At 45.4% G+C, this 26,685-nt stretch overlaps 2 protein-coding genes across 3 annotated transcripts in view; one reads left to right on the top strand and one right to left on the bottom strand.

Moving 5' to 3' along the window:
• LOC129384105 (calcium-activated chloride channel regulator 1-like) overlaps positions 1-26,685 on the top strand; it is a 548,714-nt gene that overhangs the window by 77,545 nt on the left and 444,484 nt on the right. The gene's annotated exons all lie outside the window — the stretch shown is intronic.
• Positions 7,670-10,958, bottom strand: LOC126528283 (uncharacterized). Of its 2 annotated transcripts, none has more exons than XM_072284224.1 (4): positions 10,479-10,958; positions 8,722-9,004; positions 8,481-8,587; positions 7,670-7,916 (listed from the first exon to the last, which is right to left on the bottom strand). In XM_072284224.1, the coding sequence occupies exons 1-2, from the start codon at positions 10,771-10,773 to the stop codon at positions 8,910-8,912; spliced, it is 390 nt and encodes a 129-aa protein (XP_072140325.1). In that variant the 5' UTR covers positions 10,774-10,958; the 3' UTR covers positions 7,670-7,916; positions 8,481-8,587; positions 8,722-8,909. The 2 variants fall into 2 exon arrangements, with proteins under 2 accessions (XP_072140325.1, XP_072140326.1); XM_072284225.1 differs by having other exon boundaries at positions 8,738-9,004.

Below are 26,685 nucleotides of genomic sequence, written 5' to 3'. Positions count from 1 at the left end.
TCGAGTGTCTTCAAGAGCTTTGAAAACCATGGTTTGTTGTGACTTGCACGAAATGTGATAGTGGGAATAAACTTCGCGGTGAGTTCGGCAATTTTAGTTTTGAAAGTGAGCCAATTATCCTCCAGGGATCGATCATCGAAACCCGTCTCAAAGTTTGGAAATGACGCCGTCAGGTGATTATTAATTTCTTCGTAATTCCCTCTGTCATAAAGGCGAATTGTTTTGTGGAAAGTTTGACGCGATTCAGGGGTGACGGTGAAAGTAGCGTGTAAAACTTTGTGGTCGCTGATTTCGCGGAGGTAAGTAAGCGATGATAAACTTTCTGGGTGGTTAGTTAGAATAAGGTCCAAGATGTTAGAGGATTCATGTGTGACTCGTGTGGGTTCAGTTACTAACTGGGTGAGATTGAAATTCAAACAAACGTCAACGAAGTTAGTTACTTCGGTGTTGCCTGTTGGTGTTAGGTTCAGCCAGTCAATGGAGGGGTAATTAAGATCACCAAAAAGAATAATGCGCGCGTTGGGATATTTGCCAGTTATTTGATTCAGACTATCGTTTAACTGCGAAGAAAAGATTGGATTACTGGAGGGGGGTCTGTAGCAGACGCCTAGTATGACGATTTGTGGTATAGAACGACAGATTACCCATAGTATTTCAAGCTCCGATTGGATGTTAATAACAGAACAAGGCAACAGCTGGTTAGTGGCAATAAGAACACCTCCTCCTCGTGAGCTCTTGCGGTCCTTGCGAAAAACGTTAAATTGCGGCAAATCAGCCAAAACTTCCGGATCGGTGACGTCGTCTGTTAGCCACGTTTCTGTTAGTACGAGTATATTGCTGGCAGATGAAGAAACAAGATTACAGAGGTGTTCACACTTTGGGAGGAAGCTACGTATGTTGGTAAAGATAATAGAAAAAGAAAGATTTGGCAGTTTACCGCGAAGGCTTTTAGAAGGAGGATTAGTAGTGCGGCGATAAGTCGTATGCTATGAGATTTCATGTACAGATTGTAATGGCTCGTCGAATGCATAACGTTTAGTACCGATACACAAGGTTTTATAGCGCAAGGAAAATTTAGTGTTAGTAGCTTTGGCAAACTTTACAAGGTGCTCTCGCGCTTCTCGGACAGGGCGTGAAAAGTCCTCTCCTATGCTGTAATCGGTACCCTTTAACTTACGGCCGTTTGAAAGAATCAGCTCCTTGGTTTTATAAAATGTAAATTTGACTATTATGGGTCGTATGCGATTAGCAGAATGGCGCCCGAGACGGTGAGCCCTTTCAATTTCTTTGGGGTCAATGGATAAGTTTAAGTGATCACGGCACAGGCGGAGGACTGTTTCTTCAGATTCGGGGTATGTTTCGGATGCATTCTCATCTTTAATGTTGTAAAAAATTAAATTGTTACGTCGTGAGCGATTTTCGGCATCATCCAAACGGGCTTCTATACCTCGGATTTCTTTGGTTGTTTGGGTGGTGTTAGCGCAAATGGTGTTTATGTCGGTGCGTAGGGTTACAACATCTTGATAATTAGTTTCCAAGGCGGATAACCTGTTACTCAGATCAGAAATAGCTTGTACCGTAGTAGTAAGTTGATTTCTAAGTCCTTGGACCTCGGCGATTAAATGTGACTGTCCATCAGACAGTTTCTTTGTCCGAACATTTACTGACTTGCGAGCAGTGGTTTAAGAATACCTGATAGTTTTACACATATCAGATTGTTGTTTTTTGCGGAGGTCGTTTCTGACTTTCCTATCGCATTGACATCCCGTTTTCTCCTCAGGCGGATATCACCTGCTTTGGCTTTTACTGATGCAGGCGGCAGCTAATGCTCTAAACAGGCAATCAAACAACCAAATGAATAAATAAATAATCAGCTTAACTAATAATTAATTAATTAATTAATTAATTAATTAGGTCTTTCACGAGAATTTCAATTATAGTGCAGCAAGTACATCAATGTTTAATTGACAAATTATCGCTACTTGCTCTTTCAGTTGTCCTTTCAACTTTTTTTCGGTTCTTTATTCCTACAGGAGGTTCTTTATGTACTCGTTCATACACACGCCCACGTACAAACACAGGTGTGTGCGTGTGTTTGCTATTCGCTTGAAGCGTCTGTTGTGCCGCTGGATTAAAAAAATATTAATAATTTCCTTAAACCAAGAAATTTTTAGACAAGCTCAGCGGCTGTCTCACTATAGCATATATGCGTTTCAATTATATGGGGAAAGCTACAGACCAAGGAATAAAACATATACTTTCAAGGTGGTATGGTGATACGAGCCTCTGATCGGTGGGCAGTGGTCGACCACGAAATATGTTTGCATGCGTGTCAATGCAAAAAAATTAGGCCCGTTCTGCTCCTATTACATTGTTGCAACAAAAGCGACATTACCTCCTCTTCAAGGCCTCAGCAGAAACATGGTAACACTTGAGTGCTCCCGCACTGAGAGCCAGAAAATTACGCCTACGATTTCCCAACACACACTGCCGCTCCATAACGTAATTTCATTCGGCCTTTTTTTTTTTTCTGCGTATAGTTGACGTGTAGTTCTAGCGATAGTTGACTTGAGGGAAAGTTCGTTCATGACCGCCGAAAAGAGGCGCTTGAAGACGGGGTAGGATGGAAGGAGCACAGAGACACTGCCCTATGTGTGCCTTCTCCTTCCTATCTTGTCTTCTAGGGCTGCTTTAGTCTGTATTTCTATCCTCCCTACGGTACGTGTTGAACCAGCTACCTAAAACACGCAAGCCACTTGGAACAAGGCGGTATGGCCAATAGCCAGGCACGAAATTTTCAAGTCCGTTAGTGAAGCTGCAAATTCATCGCTCTTCTGAGTTTGTCCGCTGTAACAGCAGCACGAACAATGAAGTCCGTACATCACGTGCTGAAATAGCGCCAGAGGAGCTGAACGCGCCGCTTCCATTAGCGCAAGTGATAAAACCACCTCTCTCTCGAGGGCAGACGTTCTCGAGAACGACGGTCCTGACGAGAACAAATCGGTTGTGCTCTTTTGTGGCTCGGTGTGAGCCGCCAGAGCGTCCATTAGTGCACTCACGGCTACTTTTTCCTTCAGTCGGTGAGCAGTTGCCGTCCCATCGTTCGTGTTTGCTCCGTTTCTTTTTCGGTAGCGACAATGCGGTATTTTCCCTCTGTACTTGAAGGACCAGGGAGTCGCGCAGAGGCGCATATACAAGCCGGAATGCACCAAAGGAATGGAAGATCACGATTGTGCTGCCGCCTATCTCTTGCTTAAGTGTTTGTTGAGCTGGTCCACCTGAACTGTGCAGCGGAAAAGCAGACATTGAATTCTTGTAATTCATTGAACTTAAGACTGACATTTTTGTTGAGCACGAAAAACCAGTGAAAAAAAAAAAAATGTTTGCTCCTCGTGAGAGACCAGTAATTGCTAATGTCGCTCGAAATAAAGAGAAAGCCACTGAGCCACACTGAGGTTTTTGGAGAAGTCGAATGTTTGCGTTAAAGGTTTTGGTCCAATAGGCAGAGTCTACCGCAAAGAGAGAGAGAATGAAGAGGAAAGGCAGGGAGGTTAACCAGATATGAGTCTCCGGTTTGCTACCCTACACAGGGGATGGGGGATAGGGGTTAGAAAGATGACAGAGAGGAAAACGCAAAAAAAGAAAAAAAAAACACGCACACATGGAGGCACACACACACACAAAAGGCGTTCCAGTTAAAGTCGTTCACACAGGCCGGTAGATCGCAAAAAGCGCAATAGCGCTTGCACGGCCTTCTTCTGTGACGGTAGGTCCTTTAGATGTTGTAGAATTCTTTTTTCGGATAGCGCTTGGTCGTCCAGTTGGTCAAGTTCGTGGCGAAGGCATGCCCTCTGTGTACTGTACTGCGGGCAGGCACACAAAATATGGCCAATTGATTCTTCATGGCCGCAGTGGTCACAGGTTGGGCTGTCGGTCATCCCTATGCGGAATGCATAGGCTTTAGTAAAGGCAACGCCCAACCAAAGTCGATATAAAAGCGTGGCGTCTCTACGGCGAAGCTGTGATGGCGCTCGAAGACTTAGTGTTGGATCAAGTGAGTACAGTCGCGTGTTTCTTAAACGTGGCCAGTGTGTGCCAAACGGCCTGTCATACAAAATTTCACGGCGCGTCATCTGCTATCGAGAGCAGAACTAGGTTAGAAAGGTCTCCTCGTCTTGTTTGTAGTCGTGTCAGTTTTCTTGCTCGGCTCGAGGGTTTTATAATTTTTTTTCCGTTTTCTCACGCAGCGTGCTCTTTGACAACCATCGCGGTGCGTTTGTCAGGAAGGCTAGACCACGAGCGGGAGTGATACAAAAATGCGCCGCAAACAGTCCCGGTTGACGACCCGTAGATAGGTGCCATGGCCTGCGTAGTGCATTTTGCAAACGTTTATCTGATGACGATAAACGTATCTGATCAATAAACGAAGAGAAGCTTTAATGTCTTGAAGCATATAGTTTTTGAAGGCATAGAAATATAAAGACGAAGAGGAGTGCAAATAACACAAGCAAAATTTAGATGTACTTTGTGTTTTCCTTCATCGACAGACTGCCATATATGATACAGCGAGACGCTGCAGCCCAGTATGCCAAGCAACTCACTGACATCTATTCTTATTCATGCTTTTCTCGCTTATGGCTGCCGTCAATTTGTGTAAGCTGAAATTAGGCCACCTTTCTAATCCTCGTTCCCAGGAGCCCTCTGATAACGCCCGCAAGTATGCGCTGAAACCACACCGACTGCGCCGTAGACTGAACCTCGATATAGTTCCTTTACGCATTGCACAGAAAGCAATACGCCATGGTTGATCTTCTGAAACTTACGTACATTTTTTATAGGGATCATATATAGAATCCACAGAACAGGGCGTGCCAAAATAAAATAAAATGTTGTTCTCAATATCTCTTTTTAGAAAAAAAAAAAAAGGGAAAGTCTGATTGGGAGGGCACAGAGAAAGCGTCCGTGAAATGTCTTCACAGGACCGTTTTCCGACACGTTACAGAAGAAACAGAAACATGACAAAAGAAATGCACTTTGCACAATAATGTACTGGCATGTTCGTTTAACACAGTGTAATAAATACTGAAAGGTTAATTGCTCAAGCAATATACAAAAGTGTGTGGTACTTCAAACCTTTTAGCAATGTTTACTGCATCGTCTGTTGCTAGTAGCTCTTTCGTGTAATGGACATGGTCTATCGGTTATTGTTACGGGTGTCAAAAAAAAAAAATTGTGTTTAGGGTTGTATGGTGCCTAGTGTTCACGGCACTGTTTTTCACGCTCACCTTACAGCGCTCTATCAATAAAGAAAACTATATGTCTGGGACGAGAAGGCGGTCCAGTTGCTCTAAAATAGCCTTAGTAGGCAATCACTTAACGGTTGGCAAGAATCGATTTCTCTTCTAAGCGATGATATTTCTTTATAGAGCCGAGTTGGGATAGAACGGAGGTCTTTATTGAAAAAATACTGTTCATTATTGTGAAAATTCCTTATAATTATAGTTCTCCAAAAAACTACCAATAACGAACATAACAATACGCACGAGAGCCGTTTTGTTCGCAACAGATGGAGCGCACTGTGCTTAATCTGGCAGAAACGTCCTTCCACCATGCCTTCAACATTTTTGTTCTGTCTTGAAGTGATCTTCGCGACATGCCCTTGACTGGCAGATTCACAATGTCATCAATGCCATAGATTTCGAGAATTCATATTTGTTACATACGTAACCATTCTTAGCATCAACGTGGAGCACTTAAATTGCATCTTTAGTGCCTGTGTCAATAGCTTTTCGGTAATTTCACGTGGACGTGCCTTCCAACAAAGCTACTCAAGCATGACATAAAAACAAAAAAGAACAAACAAACAAAAAGAAATTACTTGCAGGCACTAAAAGTGGAAAGCCGGTTTGGCTTCAGAACTGCGGCGAGAACTCGTGCTGGCCAAACGTGAATAAATTAATAACTTCAGCCGATACACTTGGAACTGCGTACGTGTGGGAATGCTAATTATACCGTTTGACGACCGCGGAGTGTCGTTAACGGGCTTATTGTGTACACTCTTCACATGGCACCGCGTCCTACCTATTGGCTGTGACATGAGGTGCCCAACCACGCACGCACTAGACCACACCTTTAGTCAGCAAGAACTGTCAAGCCGCGGCGGCGTTCCGGAAGCGCAATGGGGCATATAATGCTTTCGCATTAATAACTGGATCAAAAAATCAAGCATGGCGCTGCGGTAATTGGCTGCGTTCCATCACATGAGCTCCGAGGTGTCATGCAGCCTTCCTGCTCTACTCCAGCTTTAACAAGGGTACCAGGGATCTAGAAGGGGCACGTCAATCATAACGCCACTTGTTACGTGGGCCAATGAATTTTTGTCGCTAGCAGACTTGAGTGGGAAAGCGAACGTCCGTTCTTTGACTTTAGCAAAGGATCTGCCAAAGTACCCCATGTAAACCCGCACCTCGAATAAAAAATCTGAGTGCTTCCCATTGATATTATTCGATGGATTTAAGATTATTTTTATTAGGCTGCAGGTATTAGTTCCCCTAGATATGAGGCACAAAACGTTTTTTCAGGCGCCCCTCTCTGAAGTGGCGAGAGCCTTTATCGATCTTAATCTATGTAAATGACTGGGCGTGCATGGTTCTTGTTGATGCGACTATGAGGTTATTTGCTAATGACTGGATTATATCCGAAATAATTTCAAAGCAGCGCGAACATATCGCATATTGCAGAGTTCTGTTTCTGCTAATAAAGCGCTGGGTAAGCGATGTGGCCTATGGCTTAAAAAAACACTTAATAAACTGTGTTGATGTGATAACACTGACAAAAGTTTCCGGAGCTTCTTCCTATCCAATACAAGGTAAAAGCATTTCAGAAGTTGAAAAACATAAAAGCATTGGCAGGATAACGGACAATAAATTAAGCGTATCTACTCACTTATTTGTCATTCGTGTGCACGCCCTTCGTTAAAATACCACCGGAAAGGAAGGCGAAAAGAGCGGCATCAAGTGTTTAACTTCTAGATTTAACGCACGTCTAAAAACCAGGCTGAATGCACATCTTTTGTGCGGGACTGTACTTATTAGAAATGATAAGAGTCGTGAATGCAGTTAGAGAACAAAAACCTGTTGCCCTCTTCGGTCATTAGAAAACGAAATACTAGTCCTTTCGCATAATGCAAAAAAAAAAAAAAAAAAAAAAAATTCGTCGACTCTGGAAGCTCGACGAAAAGCTGGCTGTCACATGTTTCTTTGTTTTTCTACGTAAAGCACAAATGGAATACCCTCGAATATCTCGAAGCCTTGAAAATCCGTGATCTCTTCAATGTCACTCGTTAGTTACCATTGTTACCATAACATTTATCAGCATTTTCTTTCTGCGATCTTTCGAAGAACCCAGACGACGTTGAAGCTTATAGCCTTACAGCTGCCCTTGAACGCCCCATTTTTCTCCGTGCCGTCATGTTGCTGCTGCGCCATGTCGTTACTCACGATCTCTTTTCGGATCAGTTGTAATCCTATGTGCTATTAAAACCTTGTGCTTGAGCCGTCTCCTAGCGTGCGGTATACAAAAATAGGAAAATGAATAATATATGTTTGCTCCCTATCAATGCTTCCCTTTAAAAAAAGAGGACATGTTCCACAAAAAAGAAAGCAACATATTTACAATGAAGAATCTTTATTCACAGAAGTAGCCATTCAGCCTTCCTTTTCATATCAGCAGAGGTGTCGTCTGCTTTGCCATTCGCTCATTGCGAGATTGCACACAATCTTGAATCATTCGTCTTCCATGCGCTTTTTAGCGCTGTTCCTTTTGAACAAGCAGCCATTAGAACAACGCTTGCTTCTTCATCTGTACCTGTAATTTCCACTCTAGTCACTACCACCTTCGTTCTCTTTGGTCCATGCCTGCAAGGTACATAGGGATAGACAAATTAGGTGCTGTTTGAACATGGTTTCTTCGCCATATCTTATGATGCGCGCTGGTGTGGTATTTGTAGATTAGCAAGTAACGTACTTAGCTTACCATGGAAAAGTAGTCTAGTCTTAATCTAAATGTAAAGAAATATTTCATGTGGAATTGCGTAAAATATTCCAGTGTTCAATTATCACTTGCCCCAACGGGAACAGCGGTGTTTAGATTTAGATGTTTATAAATAAAGGACGCGTATTCTCCGAGCACTGTATAAAACAAACAGTAATATACTTCTCGCAGAGGAAAAATTATTCTTTTTATAAATATCGTCAAAACGGTAGTGCCGGGAACATCCATTTCTCTAGGCTAAATTTGTGCAGAAGGAAATAGTTAGAGTTAGAGGCAGTCTTCGTACGACTTCGCCTTGCAGTGTGAGAAGCTTGCGCTGTGCTTAGCTGATGAAGTAATTGTTCCTCGCGTCTTTCACTCACGGAGCGCGGCATCTTAGAAATCACAGAACGAAATGAACAGGCCCATCGCGTTCAGCATTTACTAACCTTTAAAGGGCCTTGCGAGCTTGTCAGTCTCAATATACGGAAATACGTATGTCTGACAAAGGTAAGCATGCAAGCCCTCGTCCACGATACCTTGCTCGTCCTCGGTTCTGTGGAGGAAAAAAATAGAACAATTCAAGTAGCCCTCTTAACAAAAGCACTTGCCTTGTGCAGTGGTTGCACATATGATATACTGAAGGTTGATGATGTGAAAAAAAAAATTCACAACTAGAGTGACACAAACCTATTCAGTGCTGTACCATTCAAGCAGAGGCGGTTTCAGTGGCTCAGATCAAATGGCTTGTGATGCAGCGAAATGACGCTCGCTAGATTTCTTGCGATTCGGGCTGGGGGAAGGCCTGAAAAGGGCTTCGGCACGAACCTTCAGCATTGTCTGTTGATAGAGACACTAGTCACAGTGCCTCAAACGATTCAGCACTTCACGTTGCTTTTAGAGTTCGTTGCCGCAGGTCTCACAGGGAGTGCCGGCTTCACTTCCGTATGGCCTTTGTCTTTTTGTGGTTTGCCTGCGAGGTAAAAAAAAAAATATTGCGTCAACTCAGGGTAGATTGCGGAGGACACTGGAAGGTCAAAGAGCGCCATCGTGTGTCATAGAAGCAAAGCAGTGGAGTGTTATCGCGGCATAAAATTGATTCAAACACTTATTGTGTCTGTTTTACCAGAATACTTCTCACCAGAATTTACGCCTAGTTTTCGGCAGTATTGTTCAAATATCACCATGGCTATCCTCATATTTGTCGTTAGCAGAAAATCTCACCAAAAATAAACCTAGTTCTCCCCAATCAGGATACGAGGGAGCTATCAGCTTAACGTTGCAGCTAGGCACCTTTCTTTTAACTGCACATTTCACACACTCTCTATTGCTACCTGCTCGACTAGCCTGCCCGAAGAAATACACTGAGATGGTATGGCGCTTAGTGCCCTGCCCAGTCAAAATCCGCATTGTGAGTATATTGTATACAAATATCCAGTTTCTAGAATAATTTTCATTACAAGCATAATTCAAGCGGGTGAAATGCACATGGCCCATGTGCAACGTGTGTTTAGTCAGCGCAACATCTTTTTAAGGGGTAAGGTCAGATGGCTGGCAATCATTCATTCTACACTTGCTGTGCGGGTCTTTTTATATTAGCTTTATGGACGAGCAAAGTAATCACTCTCTACTGTACGAAAGTCTTCACAAGATACGTTTAATAAGTTACGCAATAATTGCTGTGAATTGCCCTGTTCTTTTATAAAGTTCTTGTACTCTATTTCGTTTAGGCATGAGCGCTTTTTGTTGTTGCCTGGAACGTTGCTTAGGAGCGCTGTGCACCTAAGACTAAATAATGGAACATCTCGCAAGGAAATTAATTTATCATTATCCCATCTTTGAAAATTTTCGCTTTACTCCTGCACCCCGAAATTACTGCTGCGAGCGTAGCGCCCATTTTCTTTTCTCATGTTTAAATTTTCGTGTTCTTTTCTGCATTCAAAATAAGTGGACTGAATGTTTTCACTGTGTTGGAACACCCGGTTGAAATGAATCGGCAGTGCAGCTCCAGGGGCATACCGACGAGGAAGATTTTAACTGTCCAGGTGTCTACCCCCCCCCCCCCCTCACCCCCTTCCCCTGAAGTTAAATTGGAGTTGAGCAAGCACGCTAGCGCACCCTCGTATTCAAGCACGCCCATCTGCACCCTCGCCTTACCCACCACACACACATCACACACGCACACATGCGCGCGCGCGCGCGCGTTTTGTGTTTTCTTTGAATTGCAAGCATCCCGAGACGCCCTTACGCAAGCGTCAGGAGGTTTTTTTGGTGCCACTCAGAGGATTGCAAAAATACGACAGCAGCTCTTAATCAAGCAGCTTCATTAAAAATGGTTTGACTGGTGCCAGGGCCGCAAGTGCGGCTGTACATATCAGTGAACACGCAAATATAGCCACGTACGACGAGCCTAGTGCACAGGAAAGAGGGCTGAGCGCGACACGTACCTGTTATGAGGAGGAAGTCCCGGCGGCAGCAATGCCTGACGGACGCCACTGGTGTAGAGGCGTGGGCTGCGGAGTGCGCCTCGAGGGCGGTCTCGAGGTGCACGATGTAGTCGATCACGCTCAGTATTATCTCCAGCTTGCTGAGCCTCTTGTTTCGTGGCATGCTGGGCACCAGCTGTTGCAGTTTGGCGAGGAGCGACCTCATCTCGGCGCGGTTCAAGCCGCGCGCCCTGCGGCTCGCACGACCTTGGGTTGCTTTATTGGTCATGCCGCGACTCAACGCTTGACGTTCCATGACCCAAGCCCAAGCGGACGCTTTTGAACTAGGCCTTCCGGAAAATAACAATAAAAAAGGCTACCACTTAAAACACGCGCTTCTGGAATAAACGGCAACTAATTTGGCAGAGCCTTCGAAATTAATGAAAGTGAGCGAACAGGCGAGCTCTCCACGCTGAGAATACGCGCAACTGTTAGGGCGCTGAGCGAGCTTCGCGGTTTTATACCCCGACGAGAGAAAGGATGAAGGAAGAGGGGAGGAGGGCTCGTAGTTTGTTCTGCACTCAGACCCCAGGTGGCGCCACATCCTTGTCCTTGTTTGAAAGCCTACTTGCATGAAAACTCGCTAGATGGAGCTCGCGCAATAGCGGAAACTCGCCAGGAAGCGCTTCGCGCGCCTTCGCGTTCTTCCCCAATGAAAGCTCGCTTTGCTATCCTGCTGGGTTTAGCGCAGCTGCTAATGGTACAGGACAATATTACACTATATATACGAGTATAGATATACAGGTTGTGCAAGCTGTTATGCACGCAGCGTAGAAAAAAAAGAACAGCCTGATCATTATGTGCGAATAAAACCAAGTGCATGCTTTTTGGAGTCCAGTTGGGAAACCGAGAAGTTAGGACACTCAGTAAGTTAATGACGTAACTCGTAATTGCTACTATAATTGTGGAGAAATATATTAGTGGCTTGTAGACAAACATGACAGGCATCTACATAAGGTATTTTCAAGAAGACATACATCGCGTGTGTAATTTTTACGACGAAGATAAAAAGGCCGCGAAGTATGAAAAGAAAACTTGTGTCTATGCGATGGATCTCACGAGGTAGCTGGCTCAGTGAACATTCTCACGGAGTCTCATCATGTGGTACTTTCGGAGGGGCGGTGATAACTGCCCGAAAGTGTTCTCCAAGTAGGGAGCCCGAAACATGTGCGGAGGCGTGAGTTCTCGTTGGCTTAATTCCCTGTGGCATTATGATCGTCATCGTCATCCGCCTAATTTTATGCCCACTGCCCAGCGCGAAGACTTTTCCCAGAGGTCTTCAAGTACCCCTGTCTTGCGCTAGCGGATGCCAAGTTATGCCAGCGAATTTCCTAATTTTATCAAACCACTTAATTTTCTAGTGCAATTGTCTACTCTTCCAGTTCCTTGGTGCCCGTAATGTCACTCAAATATATCACCGGTTGCCTCTTCTACGTATTACATGTGGCATGCAAGTTCGCATGACGTCGACCACTTATTATCCGTGCGCTAAGCCTGGACACTGAAGAAAATAAAACATAAAACGAGTAGAACAGTTCTTACGGAGACAAAAAAAAAGTCGATCTTACTACAGAGTGTAATTTAGAAGAAAAAGCATGGAGCAATTACTCAGTACGAGAAACAGCTCCTTCTGGGTAAGATATTATAAGGATTATATAATCAAGGAACATAAAGATAAGATGCCTGTCCGCACTCTTTATTCTCTTCAATGCCACATTTGGCAAACAATCACTAACATTTCTTGGAAGTGTGGAACTCTGGCTGTCTTACAGTTATTTTAAGCAATCGTTACAATCTGCCACTGTTTTCCAACTTTCAAAGAATGCTAAAGTGATTTCAGTACACAAACATGGCGACAAACATTTAGTTTGCAATTATAGGCTAATCTCCTTGATGTCAATTGTTTTTAACTGTTGGAGCACATAATTAGCAAAGTTATGATCGAATACCTAACCGAACATAATATTTTGGCAAATGTACAACATGGTTTTCGTGTTGGTTTTTCTACCTCGTCCCAACCAACCGATTTCCCCCATGATATTGGCTTGGTGTTTAATATGCGATTATAAATGGACGACATATATATAGACTATTGAAAGGCGTATGACAGCATATGTCACCACATACTCTTTCCTCCGTCTTTTCATTTTTTCCGTATACATCAAAGTTGCGCTTTCCTCACCAAGAATCTCAACAAACTAGCCCAACTTCATGTCTTGATCCTTCGTGAGCTCAGCTCCCATATTACTGGCTTTAAACTGTTAGATTGGCTAACTGATTATTTGCACTCAACGACTCCATTGTTAGCTTCAATTCTAACCTCGGGAGATCCCCGAGGCTCAGTGCTATGCGTATTGTCACCCATTGTTTATATTAACGATGGCGTTGAGCCTATTCGAACGCTTCCGGATAGAATAAGGTTACACGCCGATGATTGAGTGCTTTACTATAGTGTCTCGAACCATAGTGATCCAGAATACTTAAATAAGGTACTTCGAAGTCCCTTTAGTGCGACTGGCGTGGAAAATGTAAAATAAGTTTCAGCTTCAAAAAAAAAATGAATCTAGTAATGTTTTACTAATGTAACAATACCCGAATACAGCTACAGGGTTAACTGTACTAATTTAACTCGCGTTATTAAGTTCAAATACCTAGGGCTAATTTTCACACTGAGTCTAAGGTGCGCAGGCATATAGAAATAATCTATGTAAAAGCTCAGCGAAAACTCGCCTACTTAAAGCGCCGTCTGAGAGGCGCATCAAAGGAATGCAAGTTAGTTGCTTGTAAAGCCGTACCAAGGCCCCTACTTGAATACGCATCAGTTATGTGGTCACCCCATCATCCATGCGATGTTCAAAAACTTGATAGCGTCCATATGAATGTCATTAGATTCATTTTTCGCAGATATGGCCGCTATTTTGCACATTAATTACACGAAAATAATCTGCCACTTCGTAGCCTAGCCTACAAACACAATATTCAGTGCATTATTAGGCTGTGTCAGATTGTTCATGGAACTTCATCGATAAAAGCTTCCGTTTATGTTGTAAAGCGTACGTACTGCGCCGCGTACTAGAGGGGCCCACTCCCTAAATACCGTTCCTCTTAGGTCATGCGTAGATTGTTTTAAGTTTTCTTTTTTTCTCAAGCACTATTAAGCAGTGGCATAATCTTTAAGGTTCTGTTACTGACATGCGTCTCTGTGAGTTTATAAACTATGTTGATGTTGCATGACTGTTTATTACTCTTTGTCCTCGTTACGTAAACGGCAGCACAATTTATATTTTGTCTAATGTATGCTGTCTCATGTCTCATATGTATAAGACGAAGGTTTCTTTTCTTCATTATCTTTGTTGATATATATATATATATATATATATATATATATATATATATATATATATATATATATATATATATATATGTATGTATGTATACACACTCCATTAGTCTGAACTGATTTATTGTTTCGCTTTAGTGTCCCTTTAAGAAATCAACGTATCAAATATTGTCATTAGATGAAACGTGACAGCGAGAAAATTGTAGAGCAACATGAAAAACTCCTGACACAGCTTTCCGTTGCTCAAATCGTGATACATAAAAATGTTCTCTCGGGCATGAAAGAAGCGCCGAATATACACAAGTTGCCTGGATCGGCTAGTCGCGCGGTAATTTTGCGTGTATTAGCGGGCTTCTTTCACGGCTGTAAACACACTCTTACTTAACACTTATTGAGCAAGAGAAAGCTGTATCGGTAGCTTTTCATGTTGCTCTACAATTTTCTCCTTGACACTTTTCATCTAATTACAATATTTGATAACTTGATTATTTACTTGAAGCTAATTATGTAATTAGGGTTAATGCGAAAATGTTTTCTGAGTATCTCCAAGCGACGCCAAACAATATCACCTTCGTTCTGTCCAGCTGCACGGCACTTGCATATTTTTAAATCTTGGTGCGTGATATTTGGGACACCCTGTATATAATCGAGTTGGGCGTTATTGAACTGCTCTGGACACCAACTGCGTCTATCGGCTTCTTTGCTGTGAATCGCCGTCCATTGGCACTATCAATAAGCATTGATTTCAGTTCCACCAGCATGTCGATCTTAGGTTGTCGAAACCCGCGGCTTAATTCGGATAACATCGAGTCATCCACCCTTGGGCCCTTCGCTTCTCCGGTTATCCAACGTCAGGCTTGACGCGCTCTGTTAACGCGGTGTGGCGCGCGGGAGCAATGAAGCCGCTTCTACTGTATGCGACGTGTGGGGGTTTCGTACGTTTCATGGGCTATACATGCCGAAAGGCAGCTATTATTAGGGTTACTCCACGTACTTCTGTTTTTTTGGTGTAACTGGGCGACGTTCCTTTGTAGAACAATTACGCAATTGGCGTTGATATTGGGTATGCCCTGCGTAAAGGTAAGGGAAGCTGTAGGTTAGGGAAGAGGGGACGGAGCACTTCCCCCCGCCCTCCCTCCGTTCCCTGGGGCCATCGGGAGTCAAACCCCTGACGAATAGCTTCCTTAACGTGGCCAGTGGCGTAGCTAGGTCGTCCGGCACCCAGGGCCCATAGGTCTTCTGTCACCCCCCCCCCCCCCACCCACCCGGGGTGCAGCCGGCGGAAAGAGGGGTGTCTTCAGACGTATATGACACTACCCCCCCCCCCCCCCCCCCCCCCCACTGGCCCCTTGCACCCGGGGCCCACGGCCCCCCGGCCCCCCCTGTTGCTACGCCACTGAACGTGGCACAACGCATTCACAACGCGACATGGCATACCTGACAGGAAAGTACCGAGCGCAGAGTTTTCAGGAATGGGAAAGAATATGTATTACGAATATTTCACTCTAACAAAAGTTGGCCCTATGTGGAGAGCGTCATGTCCCCATAGGATAACTCTCAACCGCCTTACTTGTGTTTCCTGTCTTGAAAACTCAGCTTTCACTGTTTTCCAGACAGAGGTGTCATGTCACGGGGATAATAGCCACGCAGATTGAGTTTTACAAGTTCCTTGCGCCCAGCGTTAAAAACAGAGGAGCCATGCAAGATAGCGGACCATTGTAGATAGCGTGGGAAACCTTACATCAGAATTTGTTTCCGGCTACTTCAATTCCTTCCACCACATGCAGCCAGGAAATGCACTTAAGAACAATTGACTGTTGCGCTAGTTCATCTTGCACTTATGCTTGGCAAAGTTAGCTCAACAAAAAGACAGTGCGCCCAGGAAGGCTTGAGAAAAACACGCTTTTCTTGGCCTTCCGTTTCTTTGTGCGTTGCCTTTTCCTTGCCTTTATTTTCCTCATCAGCACAGCCTTTATGATCCGACACCTTTAATCGGCATGGCGTCGCCGCTGGGCCGTGGCTTTGGACACCACCTATTATTTGGGTAGAGGCTAAGCCGCAAAGCATGCAAACTTTTTGAAGGATGTGTTCGAGGCCAGGATACGTACAAAATGTTTTACACTTTCGCCAGAGTGTAGAATCGTCGCTGGTGCCCTGCAAAGAAACATTAAAAAAAGTTACTCTTTGAGGCATATATTATCCCTCTACAATAATCGCCATCTGTCTCGCTTACGCTTACCATTGGTGGTTGCTTAGTGGTTATGCTGCTGGGCTGTTAAGCAGCAGGTCGCGGGATCGATTCCCGGCGACCGCGTTTCGATGGGGGCGAAATACGATAACGCCCTTGTAGTTAGCTTTAAGTGCACGTGAAAGAACCCAAGGTGTTGCAAATTATTGCGGTGACCCCCCGCTACGACGTGCCTTCTAATTCATCGTGGTTTTGGCACGCAAAACCCAATTAATTGATTTTTCTCTTGCTTACGCGTTTTTTTCTCATTTACTTAAGCAAGAGGCGCGTCATTTCCGCGTCTTTTACTTACGCGACCTATTTCACGCATTTTTACTACGCCACGTGCACATCTACGCTTTTGTTATGCCACAGGGAGCATGGAAGTATGCTTCTTTTTAATTTGAAACGCGAGCAGATATATTTGTACACACTTTAGCGAGGAGCGCGCCGTCCGCCTGCGCTCCCCACTGGTACGCCCAAGTAAAACTCGCCACAGGGTGGCCGCGCCATCTGCTGATAACTAAGAACACCGTTTCTGCAGATATAATGGCCTCTAAGATTTGCATTTAGGCCTTCCAGGTTACGAATATGCCCTGTCCAACCACCTTGGTAGTGTCACGTTTCCGAGCCGTCCCACTCCAGGCTGTCCTCTGCGGATCGATCGGAGTACGCACTAGTTCGACCGCAAGCCGCTATGTGAGCGGTCCACCGAAGCATCGCATCACATTCGTTGGACGTCGGTTACCGAAAATCAGCTTTTGCGCAATACAGCACTGTTATGCGGCGAAGCAGTTGTACACGCATGCGCTGAGAGACTGCTGTGCGGCGAAACACCAACGAAACGATCGAACTCGGATGAAAAGAGATACCCAACAAAACAGTAAATTAAGCGGATAAGATACGGGAACGACGTCATCAGCGACACTGACTTAATTCAACAGGCTTTTGTAGAGTATAACAATGAACTGCTGGCACAGAAACCTAAGGTGGATGAAGAATTTGACGGTGAAGTCCTTGGACTTATGCGGAACTCACAGCATGTAGCACTGATGTACTTGAAGTGCTTATTACGTTGCAAGAGATAGAGAGAATGATAGGTGCACTCGGAATCGCCAAGACGCCTGCGCTAGATGGAATAGGAGGGGCTTTTTATAAGGCTTTCAAGGAAGATGTAGCGACTTCTCTGCACTGCGTAATCTTGCTAGTATTCGACGAAAAGCGTCTTTTTGGATAAGGCATGTTGTACTTTCCTCAAAACAGAATATGCTCAACTGCCGGTAATATCGTATAAACCAGTCAGTTTGACGAACGTTGACTGCAAAATTTTCACCAAACTTTTAGCGAGAATATTACAAAGAGTGATGAATCAAATCGTGGCACCGCATCAGACGTGCGGGATTAAAGGCCGATCAATTTTCACAAATGTTCATGTAGCCCGAAGTGTCTTAAAGTGTGGCGACGCATTGTTGTTGCTATGATATAACGAGATCTAGAGAAGGCCTTCGATCGCGTGGTACATGAAATTCTGTTCAATATCTTAGAACAGGTTAATGTCGGCTCAATAGTATTAGAAGGAGTTAATATGGCATATGTAGAGTGTTTTACAATTCTAGTCGTAAATAAGGTTTTGACAACACCGTTTCAAGTGCTCACATCATTGCAACAAGGATGCCCGCTATCTCCATTGCTGTTCGCTAGAGACATAGAAAACTTTTGTTTAAGGTCAGAGTGAACAAGGGGGGTAATTTTGCATAAGGGCGAGTCAAATTGCAATATTAGTGCATGCAGGCGACATAGCTGGTTTCTGTAGAGAGAGGGAGAACGTCATTGAAACAGTTAACATTGCTAACAAATTTTCTCGAATGTTCGCAAGCGCCGTTAATTGAGACAAACGCTTAGGTTTATAGCACGGGAGCTGGGAAACCAAACCACCTTTGTTTCAAAACATACAGTCGACTGATGAGACGCCAGTAAAATCCCTAGGTGTACCTCTGCATCAGTACAAAAATGCTACTGAGTACTGGAATGGAAAAACTGCTTTAGTGCGAGAGCAAACGTTTAGCTAGGATGGACGCAGTGGTGTAGCAACGAGGGAGGGGGGGACCATGGACCCCCTCCCCCCAGTGGGGGGAGGAGGGGGTGTCATATACGTATGAAGACACCCCTCTTACCACTGGCTACCCCCGGGGGGGTGACAGAAGATCTATGGGCCCCGGGTGCCAGACGACCTAGCTGCGCCACTGGGTGGACGTGAACTGTCGATGTTCGCACGGTCAAAGCTGTGCAGTTTGCTTTTTGTTTCGAAAATTTGGTACGAGCTTCAAGATTTGTGCGTGAAGAGAGTCAATGTACAGAAGCTGCACGGAGTTTTCGCAGTCCCTGTGTGGGGCTCAACTTCGGAGCGAACAAGCCGGAACAATTGCTTCCCTCTGTGAGAGAGGGAGGTCTGGGACTAGCCCATTTGTTCCTTCGATAGGTGGTGTCTAGGTTCCCTTTTTTACGCATTCAAAGCGACCCTTTTTGCGAGCTGTAGTAAAGGTAAAGCTAAGTGGAGGGTTACCTGATTTTGTTGTGTCTAGGAACGATGCAAGATGCATAAGTGTTGGTGGTTTCTTACGAGAGGTTGTTTCAACTTTCCAGCTTTTGAATATCGATTTTCTTCGGAGTACTTGTTTAGAGTTAATAGAAGAAAAATGTACAAAGGTGCATGTGATTTGATGCTACCAGTGCCTTTGTACCGGTCCATATACGGTGCATGTCCAGAAGGTGGCCTTCTAGAAAGACTGCAAAATATGCCAATTCGTTCTTCAGCAAAAACTTCCTTTTTGCAGCTTCACAACAATACGTTGCCAATTAAGCCCTGACTTGTAGAAAAAAGCTGTTTTGTTCCGGAGTCTGCTGACTGCCTTTTGTGCAAAAGACCGGGACTATTGAATATATGTCTTCCTCGAATGCTTGGATGGTGAATTCCTCAGGGACATGCTCCAACGAACCGAAAAATGGACCTCCCATTGTCACATCGAGGCATCCAGTTTTTACCTGTCCCAAATTTCGGAAACATACCTCTGGATATGGTCATGTTACTGGACCTGCAAAGTCAATGGAAAGTGTTAAGGCAGTCCGGAATGCTGATATAGATGCTCGCTCTGCAAGGCAGTGCTTTATTGATAGCATCTTATATGTTAGAGCAGCCCTGAAGAGTCGAAGTGATTCTCCAGAGGGGGTCAGTACGATGGATGAACTTGGTAAGTTGAAGCGTTTTTAACGGGCCTTCTACCCAATGGTGGTGGGTGTCTTTCAAAACATTTAATGTACAGTGTTATCTCTTGTTTTTTTTCGACAAATCGGTAATAAAGGAAAATAAAAACGAGCGGCGGTTTCTTGGTGGCTGTGGTGCTGGGCTGTTCAGCACCAGGTCGCGGGATCGAATCCCGGCGATGGCGGCCGCGTTTCAATGGGGGCGAAATGCGAAAACGCCTATGTACTTAGAGTTGGGTGCACGTTAAAGAAACCGAGGTGGTCCAAAGTATTCCGGAGTCCCCCCACTAAGGCGTGCTACCTAATCAGAGCCTGGTTTTGGCATGTAAAGTCCAATAATTGCATTTTGTCGTGCTTACGCTTCATCTGTCGTAGTCTGATTCTAAATCAAACATACTTCACAAATTCTTACTATGTCGTGTTCACATCTACGCCTTTGTGATACTACGAGAAGCATTGAGGCATGCTCCGTTTTACTTTGAAACGCTAGCTACTAAATTTAACAAGTGCTGAAAGCACTGTAGCGAGGAGTGCGGTGTCCGCCTGCGCTCCCCACTGGTACGCCCCAGTAGAACTCGGACGGATGGTTAGGTGGATGTATGTTACAAGAGAGAGAGAGAAAATAATGCAGAGAAAGGCAGGGAGGTTAACCAGAGGTAGTTCCGGTTGGCTACCCTGCGCAGGGGGAAGGGTTAAGAGGGATAAAAAGAGAAATAGAGTGGAAGGGGGAGATAGAAAGAAAGGGAGACAAGCACGAACAAAGCGCGTACACTACAGAACGGTAGGGGGCGGCATTCTTAGAGTCTGTCGTGAAGCCCCGTAGACCGCAAGAACGTTAATAGCGCGAGTAAGGCCTTCAACGCGGATGTTCTTTCGGAGCATTGGCCTAAAGCTTTTAGTTCTGAAAGTGGACGATTGTCTAGCTGGTCCAGTACCCTGCACATCACTTGTCTCTCAGCACTGTATCGCGGGTAGACACAGATAATGTGTGCGAGCGTCTCGTCGATGTTACATGTGTCGCACGTGGGGCTGTTGGCCATTCCTATGAGGAAAGCATAGGCGTTTGTAAAGGCAACGCCTAGCCACAGACGGTAAAGCATGGTCTGTTCACGTCGTGGTAATCCAGGCGGGAGGTGCATCCGTATGTCCGGAGACAACGAACGCAACCGACACATGGTGAAAACATTTGAGTCCCACAGGGGCAAAGTACACTCACGGGACATCAATCGCAGCCCAGCCGCAGCGTCTGTTCGCGAAAGCGGAATGAAAACTCGTTGACCACTTTCATGTGCCGATCGGGCGGCTTCGTCGGCTTGGTCATTCCCGCTGATGTTACAATGTCCTGGAAGCCACTGAAAGATTATGTTGTGACCCTTATCATAGCTTTGATTATATATGTGCCGAATTTCTGAGGCCAGTTGTTCATTGGGTCCGTGGCGCATTGGGCTTCGTATGCACTGAAGGGCTGCCTTGGAGTCACTGAAGACTGTCCATTGTTGCGGTAGTTTCTGCTTAATGAAATCAAGTGCAGCACGGAGCGCCGCGAGTTCTGCACCCGTCGATGTGGTCACACATGAAGTTCTTAATTTGATTTCCTCAGATTGTGCCGGGGTGATGACTGCAGCAGCAGCGCTGTTGAGTTTTACTGAGCCATATGTGTATATATGTTTCCAGAATCTGTGCACGTTGTGAATGTGCTCCAAAGTTGCTTGCTTCAAAGCTTGTAATGGCGCTCCAGCTTTCTTTCTGACTCCTGGAATTGTCAGTTGCACTTGCGGCCGGTGCAGACACCACAATGGATCTGACAATCGTGAAGCGGGCGTAAATTCTGATGGCAAGTACGACTGATGTCTTACAATAGTTTTAGCAAAAGTTGAAAGTGGCCTTTTTGCTGGCAAGCAAGCAATATGGTGTGAGGGAATCCGAGTCAGGTGTCGGATGTGCGCTCTCAGGACATCTGTATCAATGTAGACTGTCAAAGGCGCGTCTCTGGCTATGGCCACTGTCGCAATCGATGACGTTGTTTTGGGAAGACCGAGACAAGTCCTGAGTGCTTGGGCTTGCACGCTCTGGAGTTTGCGAATATTTGTAGTACAAGTATTACCTATTACAGGTAGGCTGTACCGCAGGAAGCCCAAAAACAGTGCTTGATATAGTTGCAACATTGACGGTACTGTTGCGCCCCAGGACTTCCCGCCGAGAAACGCAAGAAGGTCCACAATGGCGGCCAAACGCTTTGTCATGTACGAGATGTGAGGGCTCCAAGACAAGTCTCTATCAATGATGACGCCAAGAAATCGGTGCGTTCGTCTATATCGTATGATTTGGTCATTAATCCGCAAAGCGTACGGGGACATCGATTTACGAGTAAAAGCAACGACTGCACATTTCTCAGCAGAAAGCTCCAGGCCTTGTCTTTTTAGGTATCTTGAAACAGCCGTTGAGGCTTTCTGAAGTCGTGCGCGGACTTGTACACGTGTCACGCCTGAAGCCCATATGCAAATGTCGTCTGCATATACGGAGAGCTGTACAGTTTGCGGTAACGAATCAGCGAGACCAACGAGCACCAGGTTGAAAAGGGTAGGGCTGAGTACTCCGCCTTGCGGTACACCACGACTGGTATAGCTAGATGGCGTTGGTCCGTCTTCAGTCAAAATAAAGAAAGATCTTCCATGCAAATAGTTGAATATCCAGCGAAAGGTGCGTCCACCAATCCCTACAGCTTCTAAGGCGTCCAGAATTGCCTGATGATCTACATTGTCGTACGCACCTTTAACATCAAGGAATAGGGCCGCAGTGATTCGTTGCAGATGTTTCTGGTGTTGTACGTATGTTACCAGGTCGATAACGCTATCTATTGACGAGCGGCCACGTCGAAAACCAGCCATTACCTCTGGATAGACGTTGTAGAATTCCAAGTACCATTCTAGCCGTGCAAGTATCATTCTTTCCATTACCTTGCCGACACAGCTGGCCAGTGCTATTGGACGGTAAGATGACAATTCCAACGGGGATTCGCCAGCCTTGAGGAGTGGAACAAGCCGGCTGGATTTCCACGTTGTAGGGACCAAGCCGTCACGCCATGATGCGTTGTATAGGACAAGAAGGGCATCTCTGGCCTCTTGACGAAGGTTTACAAGCGCAGAGTATGTGATGCCATCGTGTCCTGGTGACGAAGATCGCCTGCAACCAGCAAGTGTGGCCTCCAGTTCTTCGATGGAGAAAGCAGCGTCCATACGAAGATCCCGGGAGCAAGGGGGCACAATGGGAATAGGTGCGCAAGGCGAATACGTGAGCGCCGGACCCGCGATCCTTGCGCAGTAATCTTCGGCCACCTCGACTTCTCGGCGTCCTTGATGTAGGGCTAGAGACTTAAATGGACGACGCTGTTGAGGAGCTGTTCGAAGACCACGGATTGTTCTCCAGACAACCGACAGAGGTTTACGTGGGTCGAGAGACTCACAAAACGACTTCCAGCGTTGATTGTGCAGTACAGCAAGACGACGCTGAATTTTCTTTTGAATGCGTCTGGCCTCTCTAAGGTCGTAGAGTGATTTAGTCCGTCGGTACCGTCGCTCCGCTCGCCGGCGGACTGCACGGAGGCTCTGTATTTCCGAATCAAAATCTGTGTATTTTTCTAATGGCCGAAATGAGCGCATAGCATCCTGCATAGCCTTGGCGATCTCAAATTCTAGTGTGGACGAAATGCCTTCGTGGCATGCGTCTTCCATAAGGGATTTAAACACGGGCCAATCTATTGTTTGTTTAAAATTTGATGGAACGGATTTGGTGAGGCCTTTTATCTGCAGGTAGGTAGGAATGTGGTCGCTTCCGTGGGTTTCTATATCTGCGAACCAATGGACGCAGCGAGTGAGGCATCGCGAAACAAATGCTAAGTCTAAACAACTACTGTATGTCCGGCCGCACAGAAACGTGGGACTGCCATCATTTAGACAACAAAGTTCATGGTCGCAAGCAAAGGACACGAGGTTTCTTCCTTTCGAATTTATCTTGTTGCTTCCCCAAAGTGAATGATGCGCGTTGAAGTCCCCAACAACAATCCATGGACCAGGTGTCGCATCTATAATGTCACTCAGTCTCTGCCTATCAAAACGACTTGATGGAGAAAGGTAAGCGCCCACTAAAGTAAACGTAAGGTTTTGTTGTTTCACGGTCAAACACACATACTGATTAGTGTCATGTGGCCGCACTGGATGAACAACATAAGTCAATTCACACCGTATGTAGATGGTCACTTTGCTAATGTCAGTACAAGTCGATGACACATGAGGTTCATAGCCTGGGATCCGGACGGGTGTCTGTAGCTTCGGTTCACAGACAACAACAATGGGGAATCGATTGGTGAAAACGTAATGGCGAAAATCACTGCGGGATTTCAGGCCACGGGCATTCCATTGCATAATAGATGCTTCCTTGACTTGTCTGAAGAACGGCTGATGCGGTAGAGCCATTGTGCTTGCTACTCGAGGCTCGCAAGAAACGGATCCAGGCCGTCCAGCACTTGTAGTGCACCTCGAGCAGATGGCGTCTGCATGTCGTTTAACAACACGCGAATGACATTCATTAGAGATCTTATTATGGCGATGACTTGCTTGTCTTGACCTCGCACGTGATCTGTGCCCTCATTGGTTCGTCGGTAGTCCACCGTCGACCTTTGTTGGGCTGGAGGACTTAATGTCGGAAGTGCAGGCCAGTCGTTTGCAGTAGAGTTATTCACTGCGTCATCAGACACCGTGTTGTTAGTGTGGGTGAGCGCCTTGGGAGCACCAGCCTCAGGAAGTATCGGCTTTCTTGCGACGGTATCAGCATTTCTAGTAGACGAGGATCGTCTACGGTGACGGCGGACACAACGCCGTCGTACTTTGGCGGCGGCCGCTCTTTGAGTTGAGTTGTCTCTCACCATTTGTTTGAGGACTTTCCGCTCTGTCTTGTGTCTCGGGCAGTCTTTCGACGATGCTTCATGGGGACCGGAGCAATTGGCACATTTGAAGTGAGTCGCACGGCAAGCATCTGCACTGTGCTGCTCAGAACATCTCGCGCACACGGTCGAATTTTTGCATATGCCGCTGACATGCCCGATCTTCAAACAATTACGACACTGAAGTGGTCTTGGAACGAACGGTCGCACTGGATGACGAAAAAATCCAACTTTCACGTGGGACGGCAAGCTACCTCCCTTGAAAGTTATCCTCACACAGCGTGAATCTCCTAGGCGACGGATTTCAATAATAGGAACGTCTGCTGTGGCGGGTTTGACCAAAATAGGCAGATCGTTGTCGTCGATTGACTCATCGACATCATAAATCACACCTGATATAGTATTGCTGTCCTGTGGTATTATGGTGCGAACATTTATCTTGCCCAGCATTTTCACTGTACTCAAGATATCCAATGCTGCTCTGTTCTTGACATCAACCGCGAGAATGTTCTTACGGGTGTTAACTCTCATATCCGTGATCTCATTTGGAACAACAGCCTCTAGTGTTACAGATACGGCTTGCCTGTTTAGCCGATTCAGGTTGTCGGTCGGCGTCACGGGTAAGAAGAGGATGGTATGAGCCGTGTCATGGGCCTTTGCTGCCGCCGTCGTCCTTGTTGAAGACGAGGAGGCAGTGACGATTCTCCTCTTTCCTTTTTGCCTCACAACTGTCAAGTGGTCGCCGTCATCCGACAGATCTTCTGAAGCAGAGTAGTACAGTAGGGTGTCCTCGCTGCCTGTGTCGCTCATCAGCTGATTGCGCTTCCTCGGAGCGCTCGACGCTGTGACGTCGGTCTCCTCCGGACGTCTAGCTGACTCCGCTTCCATCGCCGAAGGTCTCGGAAGCGGCGCCTCCCGAAAACACGCAAAAATACTCGCAAAATGAGAACAGTAGAAAACGGGGTTCCACACAAGAGCCACTTCTTCGTCTTCGTCCGTATGTTACAAGACTCCCCTTTGGTGCGGTGTGGTGAGTTGCGTCACCAAGCTGTTGCTATTGTACTGCTTAATGTCCTACCTAGGTTAAAAAAAAGAAAAAAAAACCACGATGAATTCTCATAACCAATTTGCTGACCCCCTATAGGGAACTTCGTCTTTTCACATCTCCGATGTTCGTCCTTTACCTACTATTGTTCCGCCAATCTTACAATCGCCTCTTACTAATCTCTATTGCGGACACGTTTACTTTCGCCCTGCTCTCGCTGAACCTAAGGGTTTCAAGGAGGCCAGCGGTGCCCAAATCGACCGCTGGCCAGATATTTTCACTTTCTAATAAAACATGCTCGATCGTTTCCCTAGCTTTACCGCATCCAGCACATATTTATCCTTCTTTCTTATATTCCGCTTTATAAGTGTGTGTGGTAAGGCATCCCGATCTCGCTTCGAAATATAATCAGCTTCCCTTCGAGTTATCATGAGTTGTTTCCTTAATGACATTGTTTTTTTCCTCTTAAGCAGTTACTCATGGCAGGATGCTTTTCCATTGCTGCCACCCATGAGATTATCTCAGCCTTTCTGACATTTCGCCTGACGTTCCTTGTTGCTGTGTTGCTCATCATTGCCCAACTCGCCGCAGGGTAGCCCCGCCATCTATTTACAACTAACGACACTGTTGCTGCCGATATAATGGCCTCCAAGATCTGAGTTAAAGCCTTCCAGGTTAACAACATGTGGTGTCCAACCTCGTTGGCGGTGTCTAATTCCTCCGCCGTCCCACTCGAGGCTGTCCTCAGCGGATCGAGTGCAGTATGCACTCGTTAGACCGCATGAGCTGTCCACCGAAGCATCGCATTACGTTCTTTGAACGTCGGGTTACCTAAATCAGCTTTCACGCAATACAGTGCTGTTATGCGGCAAAACATACAATATGTACTGCGGGAAACACAGTTCACTTTGCAGCCATATCATCTTGGAATACATTACAATTTGTCGTAAAATTCCAGAAATTCCTCGATTTTGCCATGAGCTGAAAGTTTTCGTTATGTGATAAGTAAGATATACAGGACACTGTATAACGAAATTTTCATTGTAGACCTACCATTCTTATAGTTGAACCTGTTGCTTAAGTCTTTTTCATTTCTTTCTTCTTTTTATTCCTTTTCCTCCACTTCTATGTTAATTTTAACTTGTTTGATGATATCACTTAATGCAAATAGATTGTTGCATAGTATTATCTTCATTTGCTTACACATGCATTTCGTTATTTATCATTTTCGTAGTCGTACTGATTCAGCTGCTGCGTCTCGCCGTTGTAACTTTTACGGCAACCATCAACAGGAGGTCCAAATTCAGATCTTACTATGGGAATTCCTTCTGAGTACCTCTATCTGTACAGTAGCTT

Source organism: Dermacentor andersoni, chromosome 9 (genome assembly GCF_023375885.2).
Source record: "Dermacentor andersoni chromosome 9, qqDerAnde1_hic_scaffold, whole genome shotgun sequence".
NCBI lineage: Eukaryota > Metazoa > Arthropoda > Arachnida > Ixodida > Ixodidae > Dermacentor > Dermacentor andersoni.
The sequence above is the reverse complement of the archived record's forward strand: the minus strand, read 5'-3'. Positions and strand labels throughout refer to the sequence as shown.